Source organism: Adiantum capillus-veneris, chromosome 2 (assembly GCF_014529385.1).
Source record: "Adiantum capillus-veneris isolate H3 chromosome 2, ASM1452938v2, whole genome shotgun sequence".
Taxonomy (NCBI): Eukaryota; Viridiplantae; Streptophyta; class Polypodiopsida; order Polypodiales; family Pteridaceae; genus Adiantum; species Adiantum capillus-veneris.
In genome coordinates, this window is record NC_140932.1 from 1,452,894 (window position 1) to 1,462,929 (window position 10,036).

Sequence of the window (10,036 nt, forward strand, 5' to 3'; positions counted from 1 at the left end):
TCACTCAGTGCCTCAATCATCTCACCCACCCCCTAAATCATCTCCCTCTAATGTATGCAACGTCCCTTCATCCTAGCACTTACCCAATAAGGCTCCCCTTGCCTGATGTATATAAAGGCACCTTTGTTATGTTGAAGAGCGTGCAAGTTCTTATTTCATTCTATCAATACAAGTTAGCTTTATTTCCTTGCTACACTGTAGTGTCTCTCTCTCTCTCTCTCATTATTTACTTTGTTAGATTAGTTGTTGTTTATCGATTAGCATCAGTTCCTATTTGCTTCACACCTCAACAACCTCTTCCAAGCCATGCATCAATTACTACTTCCCATCTCTAATTCCCCAGCTCATCATGAGCTCAGCAGCGCTCACAATAATACCGCACCTGCTGATCCTGGTTGTGCCCTGCAATGCCTTCGGCTATGGGATTTGAGCAATGCAGAACGTGGATCAAGTTATGCTGATTTACAGGCCGTGCAGCTGGCACTTCCCCCTTCTCTCCGCTTCTTACAGTTGTATGACGACAGCGATAGCTGGTATCAGTTAGCACCGCCAGTAGTGGCGGAATTACAAGTGAATGCTAGTTTGCCACACAAGTGCTAAAGCTCAACACAACCCTCACCACCCTCCACCTTATCCAGTTCAAGATGGCAGAACCCTTAGGTTTTGACCTCTTCTTCGAGGAGGGTGTAGCCAACAACCATACCTTGACTCAGCTTTCTCTGCGCGGTTGTCAAGGGCCATGGACATTGGCGTCCATCCTGGACAGCCTGCAAGACAACGGCTCCCTCCACGACATCGATCTACGTGGAACGCCACTACCGGACGACGAAGCCATAAACGCACAAGTGCAGCGAAATAAGAAGAGCGCGGAGATGATGAAAAGCCTGGGCGTTAACCCTGGCAAGGTGCCACCAACCGTCGCCCGCGTCTTCTTATGCGGTCAGCCATACGCAGGTATGCATATGCATTTTCACTAAATTATATCACCATTTTCCACAAATTCACAAATGATCTTTTTTACCTTTGAAAAAAGTCATTCTTACTTTTCACGTTACTCTTTATTCATATCCATTTTAAGATTTTCAAACATTAAGAGCCCAAACAAATTATAATGTACACATTATAAGTAGCTTTCAATAAAAATTATAAAGAAGTGGCAACACAAATATAATAATTATTTAGCATAATCATATAAATTAGATGCCATTGGGAAAAGTTGTTCCTTTTCCTATACTATATTAAGAGCATTACAAAAGTTGTACATTTTCCGTTCAACTACGATCGAGTACAAGACAAAATTCCCCAAACTATTGGTTAAGTTGCCACCTTAACATTAATATACAATATGCAAGTCCCATCCTATTTTTCCAATATCATGTACGTGGCATGGGATAACAATTCAATAATCTTTTTACTTATTAAAAGTCCAATATAGAGAGCGAGTCTCGAGGCTTGACCCTAAACAATTAATGAGCATTTCTTATATCTCTTACACACCAATATGAGAAAATATTCCCAATGATCGTTCGTGTATATATCACTTTTCTATTGCTAAAATGCATCACTACAAAAGTATCATTTTTCGTAATTCACATTAGACTTTGGTTTTAATTAGATTGTTCCTAGGTTCATATTGAATGACTATTTTTTAAATGATATTTTTAAAGAATTTCCATCTCTTAATATTATTGATATATATATATATATATATATATATATATATATATATATATATATATATATTAATATATTAATGAAGAATGTTTACACAAGTATTTCTCTCTTTCCTCTTCTTTGAGATTATGTTATTGATATATATTCACATTAGCCTTTGGTTTTAATTACATTGTTCCTAGGTTCAATATATATATTGAATGACCATTTTTCAAATGATGTTTTTTAAAAATTTAATCCATCTCTTAATATTATTGATATATATTGAAGAATGTTTACACAATTAGTATTTCTCTCTTTCCGGGATTATGTTATTGATTGTATTAAGAATAGGCTATATACACGGACATTATATTTTTCAAGTGACCTTTCTCTTTCAATATTTACAAATAGTAGTTTTCAATATATTGATCGTATTAAGAATAGGCTCTATATTGGACTTTATATTTTTCAAGATGACCTTTCTCTAGTTTCAATATGTATAACAAATATTTCTCAATATTATTTATAAATACTAAAGAATATTTATACAATTACTATTGTTCTCTTTCACGCTCTTTGAGATGATGTTATTGATTGTAATAAGAATCAGCTATATACACGAACTTCATATTTTTCAAGACGACTTTTCTCTTTCAATATTTATAAATAATATTTTTCAATATTATTTATAAACATGGAAGAATGTTTATACAAGTATTTCTCTCTTTCCTCTTCTTCGAGATAAAGTTATAGATTGTATTAGGAATATGTAAATATTGTATATATGGACTTTATACTTTTCAAGGTGACCTTTCTCTTTCAATATTTATGAATATTGTTTTTTGATACTTTTTATAAATATTGAAGAGTTTTTATACAATTATTTCTCTCTTTCATGTTCTTTGACGTGATGTTATTGCTTGTATTAAGAATAGGCCATATATATATATGAACTTTATATTTTTCAAGGTGACCTTGGTAAGAGCCATGGTATATATTGAATATTATTTGTTTGAACAAGAGTGAATATGTATAATTTAAAACAAAGAACTGAAATTATTATAATGGTTGAGTTACTTGAATTGCAGGGAAAACCACAATAGTCAACTCATTGAGGAGGTCCACTCAAAGGAAGCTTTGGAATAAGGATTGGCTATTGTATCATAGATTGGGAAAAGAAAGACCTCGCACAACAGAAATTGAGGTGACATCCTTGGAAAGAGATGGAGTTAAAATTTCATTATGGGATCTTGCACGACAGGATGAGTACCGATGTTTCCATGACTATGTCTTTCCAGAACTTAGCAATCAACAAATTCGTTCCTTCTTCTTATTTGTGTGGAGTCCAATACATCCAAAGACCTAGGAGCCACAAACAGGTGACATGTTTTGCAAAGATTTTGACTACTGGCTTAGATTTATCACATCTAAGACACGTAGAACCAAAAAATTCATTCCAAACTTGATCATTGCAATAACAAGGAAAGACAGAGTTGATGATGTCAAAGCTATGTTACAACATGAAATCACTTCACGCCAAAAGAAGTTTGAGAGTTTTATTACATTTGGGATGAGAAATGTTTTTGAGGTAGATGCTCGAGACCCCTTGTCATTGGACCAATTGGGCCAAAAACTGTTTGAGACTAGCAAAGGTATTTTGAAAGTTGTTAAGCCTGGGCTAGAGCTACATGAGAAGATTCGCATGCTTTTTGATAGGAAGCTTGCGAACGGAGAGATCTCTCCAATGATCACAATAGAAGAATACATAGATATGTGTGAGCAAGCATTGGGACAGGGCTCCCATGAAATAGCGGAGAGTGTAGCCCTCTTGCTAAATGAGTCTGGAGACTTCATCTACAGTGGATCACACAAGTTTATTATTGTAGATACAAGGTGGTTTTGCCATTCTATAATGGGAAATCTCATTCATTCTACAGGGCCATCAAGTGTAGTATCATCTCAAAAGGGACGTGGTTGCTTTGAAAAAGACTACCTTGAATCTTTTTTGGCGGAGCAAAATATTAAATCAAATGGTGGTGTGAAGCGTTTCTTCCATTTTTGTCATAAAAGGTAGTACTTGGATACTTTCTAATTTTAATAAATTTATCTTATTTTTTATGTCTTCTTTTTCATATATTCATTGAGACTTTTATTATTTTATTCTATTTTGATGGGAATAGAAAGGCCTTATTTTGAGTATATTTATTAAGCTTTTAATAATTCATTCTATTTTGACAAGAATACAAAGGTAAAAACTCCACAAGTGAGAGGTGACACTCTTCTTGAACTATTGATGGAGCTAGATGTGGTTTGTAAAGATCCAATGACTTCTAAAATCTTCTTGCCTTCAAACCTTATTTCCCAAGAAGATTCATTACCCTCCAATGCAAGAATTCTTTCATCTCAAGACACAACAGTACTTTAGCTTGGGCGACGGCTTCAATGTGAAGATTCGGAGCATACAGTTTTAACACCGGGTGTCTTTCCAGGCCTTCAAGTGGGTTATTATATATAGTAAAATCCATGTAACCATTTTCAATTCATTGTCTATGTTGTCTTTAAGCATGTCCAAAAAGTTGAATTTCACAAAAATGACTCATGGTTGTCTGATGTGGTAATCTACACTAGGTGACTTTGTTCAATAAGTTTGCTCCAAGAGTGAAGCTTCAAAAGGACTACATAGATGTGAATCATCGCAGTGGGGTTCATGTAATAATAGAGTTATGTGCCATTAAAGGGGAAGATCACTCCATCGACATCTTGGTTGACTCTCCAGGAAGCCTTACCTATAATGTAGAGTGGATCAAGAGGCATGTGATAGAGGATATAGTCAAGCTATGTGCATCAAAGAAAGGCATCCAAGGGGTACGTCTTGTGCAATTAGTTATTGTTCCATGTAAAAGTATACTTTTTAGAACTAAAAGACGACAAAGTGTTCTAATTGAAGACTTGAAAACTCAATTAGAGCAAGAGTTCATGAACAATTGTGATGCCACTGAGGTATTTTATGCATGGCCATGTGATGAGACCATTGTTGTTGAAAGAGACAAGATCACAAACCTTCTTAGTGCGGTGGAAGTTCAAGAGGTGCTTGAATGCTATAGGAAGAAACTAAAGGAAATAATTAGTGTGATGACTACTGATCTAAATCCTTTCTTAAATAAAACAACAGATGAGAAAAATGGTTTGATCTATAAGAGTAAAAACATTGAGGGTGATTTAGAAAAGATTTTAAAGGCAATATTTGAAGAAATTAAGGACATGAAGGAAAAGGTTCATAATGATATGATTCAAATCCATACACAGCTTCAAATAATAAATAAGCAATTATTCAACCTTCAGCATGAAGTCAGTGAAAGATTTCTAACAATGCAAGAATTAATAAAGCAAAGTGGTGGAAGAAAACTACCTACCATGTGGTTATTGTCAATTGATAGAGGGAAGGTGAATATAGCAAATATAGTTCATGGCTTTCATAGAGCTCACCTACAACTCCTAATATGTGAGCATAGAAGCCAACCTCATTTACCAAAGGAGCAGAAAGGTTTAGCCTTCTCATATCTAGAGGATGAAAGCTTTTTACAAAAGGCTCTTCCTTACATGCAAATGTTTCTAAAACTTGCATATGTTGCTACAAAGCTCAGTGCTCATTTGATATGTGGTGGGGGAAATCTCATTCCAGATTTTAGTCAAGTCACAAGTCTTATTGAACATGGGGATTTTTCAATGCCATCACTCCCTGAACTAGAAAGATCTTCAAATCTACCTCAAGATGATGCCAGCTCAAACATTCAACAATTCAGGTTTAATCTCATACATTTTCAAACAAATCTTTTTACATTAACACATTCACACCTATGTATGAATTTTTAGATAAATTTACACACACATGAATGCAAATGGTTATAATTTTTATCTTAAAAAAGAAGTTTCACACAATATAGGAAAGACTGGTTATAATAATTAGTATTGTTTTGTTTTTATGAAATTATACAGGACAAAGTATCAAGACAGAGCTAGAGTATGGCTTTGGCAATTTTTGGAAATAAATCAGTGTGACAAGGATTTGAAAATCAATGAACTGTTCAAAATTCGCTACAAAGATCATAATGAAATCAGATGGCTTTGTGAAACACACTACTCAGAGGGAAAAGATCTTGGGAAGTTGGAATTGATTTGCTTAAATTAATAATGATTTATGTAAACATAACAAAAATAGTCTCTTTCTTAATTCAAGAAAAGGTGAATCATTATTCAAGTGGCAACCCAATGAGTATCTCAAAATATCTAAGATAATTTCTTCGATTTTTTTATTTATCATAGTTTTTTTGTGATAGAAAATAGTTCATGTAGCACCCTGATAGGTATCTTAGAGTGTCTAAGATAATTTCTTTAATTTTTTTATATATTGTCATAGTTCATGTTTCTGAATATAAATATGACATGCAATTCATGTTTCTTAATATAAATGTGACATATAATGTTGTATGTCACATTTATGAGTGTGTTGTATGCCTTTAAAAAGCTTAGGCCTAGTTTTTAAACAGGGTATTATAGTTCTTATGCCATCATTATGTTATCTATTTCTAGTAGAGTACAAGAAAAACTACAATAAACATCAAAGTAGGCATTAAAATGGTCAACGTTGGAAATTGTAACGTTATGAAATTAAATATCAAAATGCTACTACTTGTACAACGTATGAATCACTGAAAGTTTTAACGATTATATAAAACTAAAAAACTACAACATGCATAAAAATACTATAGTTGTCAGTGTTTTATAAATGATATAGTTTATAGCATTAAAATTACATTATAGATAGCAACAATGGTCAACAAATCTGGGGAATGCTAGAAATTCCAATGGTTACACATTTGAAATTTATAGCATTTACACAGTTGAAATTTGTAGTGTTACATAGTGGTACAAACACCAACGCTTTATAGAATTCTAGAACAACATAAAATTTATGGTTATGTGTATATCAACCATTAACCATAACAAATGAAGCATAAAAAATAATATACATACTGGCTTGCATAATAGAGGAAATTTGAAATGATAAAATGACAACATTTGTTGAAAAAAATGACATTATCACATAACATTGAATATACTGAAATATATGGTATTTATACATTATTTGCGAATGTTGAACATACACAATGATACAAAAAGAGAGAGAGAGAGAGAGAGAGAGAGAGAGAGAGAGAGAGAGAGAGAGAGAGAGAACATAGACTTGCAAAGACTAATTCATATTGATGATGAGTTTATATATATAGGTGAGATATAGGTCAAGTTGGGTGTGCTATATATAGCTCCAATACCCCCACTCAAACAAGGGTCTCTAGCTAGGAGTTAAATAACCTTAATTTTTAAACTTATTTTTACTCCATTCCTCTCTCTATAATAATCCTTACATGGGCTCACAAATGAGCCCAAAATTATCCTAATGCAATGGGATGTCAGTAATACCAATGCCCGCTATTTTTTTTCTTAAATTTAGTAGCAAGTTCCAGAATTATTGACACCCATTGAAAAGTACTGAAAAGTAAGCATAAAAAATAAATGCTTATGTTGTACTGTAGTCATAGAATAAGGTGACCAACACCCTTGATAGAGAGTTCATTCTCCATTCGGTTTGGGTCTTAAATCATTGGGGGTAGAGAGAGAGAGAAGGGTTAATACATAATAAACAATAAAGATTAAAGCGATAAGATATCTTGAGAGCTATAGGCTTAGAGTAGCCTACTACCATACATAACAAGAGTAGATAGATAGAGGGAGTGTGTGTCACTTATCAAGATACAAACTTGTATTAACATCTTTAAACCAATCACCTAAAGATATGAATTTGTGAAAGCATGTAGGAATTCTGAAAGCATGTAGAAATTATAGGGAAGGTCAATTGAAAGAAGCAATCTTCACTCAAATCTAAAAAATAAAAACCTTCACTCAACTATATGAACTCCAAAAAAATAAATATTGTATGTGGTAACATGTCTGGTGATCAGTGGTAGGAGCTAGATGAGATGGCATTATCCACATTGTGTTTGCATCTAGATAAGTCTATTTATCTCATGGTAATAGATATGAGTATATCCAGAGACATATGGTAGTGATTGGATGCTATGTATGGCACATCTGAGTCTCGTGATAAGACTCGTGTGAGGCAGAAGCATTCACATCCATGGCGATAGGTTATGTGTTGGCATTGTGGTAATTTAGGGCACGTCAGACGGTGTTTCTTTCAATGTACGAGACAACGCAGGAGACATGGTTGTCTTCGAGATGCGATTGATACTATTAGCTTAGTAGATTTGATAGTTGCATGAGCAAATGCAGTGTCTAAGTACATGAGTGACGAGGATGTCACATTTGCTTCATCTTTTTCTCCTGATGTTCTTATGTCGGTGGATTGCGCACTTCCTTCATAGTGGTTGCTAGATGCGGATGCTACATTTCATGTAACTCCACATCGTGACTAGTTTTGTAGCTATTCTAGCGGGCTTCTTGGCAGTGTACACTTGACTGATGGTTTAGTGCATGACATAGCTGGTATAGGAGAGATGAGACGAGTGGTGCATCATATGTGCTTAGACATGTGCATTATGTGCCACACATGACAGTGAGTTTGATCTCTATTGGTCAGCTCACAGATTGTGGATGCCATATTTCGCTTCGAAAGCGATCTTTTACGATGCATTTGGGTTCATTGGTCATTGCTAGAGCTGCTAGGGATGGCATGGTTTACCCTATGCACGTGGATCAGGTTCGAGATCGCATAGTCTCCGTTATCATCATGCAACGAGAAGGTTAAGAGATTAGGAGATTTTCTTTTGTGCATGGTCTTCCGGGAGCTTTACACATAGAGAAGAGCGATGAGCTCTTTGTGCGCTCAGATGAGGCACAACTTGAGCAATCACCAGTTATAGTGACAAATTCATATGCTTTGCCATTCATAGAGTAGCACAGTGGGTTAGTTGTGCAGGATATGTTTACGGATGCAGAGGTAGAGCGGGATTTCTTTAGTGAGACACAATAGACTTGGTTATCAAGATTGATAACAAATGTTGATTATGTGAGTGCTGATTTTTTGATGATGCAGTTATGTCTTGATATGCTCGACAGTGAGCATGAGGATCCAGTTGTGTAAGAGGTTTCACAGTAGGATGTTTCTTTTGTGGATAGTCAGGAGATATGTGAGGGTGACATGCCTAGTCAGTCAGAGATGCCTATTGCCAGGGATATTTATTTTGATGCGTGTTCAATACAGCTAACAGGATCAGCTAGTGTTGCATCGGCATTTGGTGGTCTCATGTATGAGATGCTGATCTCGAGATTGGATATAGCAACTATAGTGGGAGCATTTGCAATTAGTGTTATCAGTCTTTCGTTGATTGATGTTGGCATAGTGCATGGGGGAGCTATGCAAGTCCTTTGTAGATACCTAGAAGATGTGTGTGGTACTTCTGGTAGTGTATGGACTTACACTGGAGCAGAGTCTCTTACGAATAGCTCTGCAAATCTTCCGCATCGAGGACAGCTAGATGCACATGATCATCAACAGCCAGTGGACATTGGATGAGTGTGGTCATCGCTCATCAGGTTCTTGTATATAGTCATTAGACTCGGTTCCCTTGATTAGAGTCACATTGGCATTTAGGTGGGAGGTTTTTGGGCTTAAAGGCCTCTGTGTCTTGCATGGTCACCCAGGCTATGGGCGCTCCTCCATTTGTGTACATTTATATACTTATAGTGTATAGGAGATTGCTCACTCTTAGAGTTTCCCCGCCCTATATCGCTTGTGTGTATCCTGCACATTTTCTCTCTCACACTCTCTTTGTGTTGCTTCCGCGTGTGCTCTACAAATGCCACTAATGTAATGAGGAGGGAGATGGCTATCATCTCAAGATTTTAACTTCAAGGAAAAGTATTATCCTCTTCTTTAGCATGTGAATGGCAAAGACCTTAGGGGTAGCTTTTATTTTCTCACTAAAGAAAAATATTTTCATTGGGAGGTGGGAGATGGCCATCACCTGAAGATTTTAACTTCAAGTAAAAGTATTCTCCTCTTCTTTAGCATGGAATGTCAAAGACCTTAGCGGTAAATTTTATTTTCTCACTGAGGAAGAAAAATTCATTGGGTTGAAACTTGAAAGAGACTTAGTGATTAAAATTTGATGTGAGATCACCTTTAAAGGGTGAATCTTTTATCTATGAAGAAGAGAGTTGATATGACATTTAAAGAGTTGATATGACATTTAAAGGATCTATATATTACATTGAGACAAGATTGTTTTGAAACGATTACATATTATTCTAGGAAAACTCTATTTTTTTGGCCTGCCCAAAGGGAAAAGGCTATATGTTAAGT

The 10,036-nt window shown here is 35.3% G+C and overlaps 1 protein-coding gene across 1 annotated transcript; it reads left to right on the forward strand.

The window, feature by feature from the left end:
- The first annotated feature begins 644 nt into the window (after positions 1 to 644).
- Positions 645 to 9,247, forward strand: LOC147462274 (protein TORNADO 1-like). The gene is made up of 7 exons (XM_086483241.1): positions 645 to 954; positions 2,745 to 2,992; positions 3,089 to 3,604; positions 3,896 to 3,964; positions 4,082 to 4,153; positions 4,285 to 5,459; positions 8,851 to 9,247. The coding sequence occupies exons 1-7, from the start codon at positions 645 to 647 to the stop codon at positions 9,245 to 9,247; spliced, it is 2,787 nt and encodes a 928-aa protein (XP_086339367.1).
- The last annotated feature ends 789 nt before the right edge of the window (positions 9,248 to 10,036 follow it).

What these genes read in the sequence shown, in the direction of transcription:
- LOC147462274 (XM_086483241.1), top strand. Translation starts at nt 645, where the DNA reads ATGGCAGAACCCTTAGGTTTTGACCTCTTCTTCGAGGAGGGTGTAGCC. An exon ending in TTCGTTCCTTCTTCTTATTT is followed by an intron (nt 2,993 to 3,088) that starts GTGTGGAGTCCA and finishes ATCACATCTAAG; the next exon opens with ACACGTAGAACCAAAAAATT. An exon ending in GTGTCTTTCCAGGCCTTCAA is followed by an intron (nt 4,154 to 4,284) that starts GTGGGTTATTAT and finishes AATCTACACTAG; the next exon opens with GTGACTTTGTTCAATAAGTT.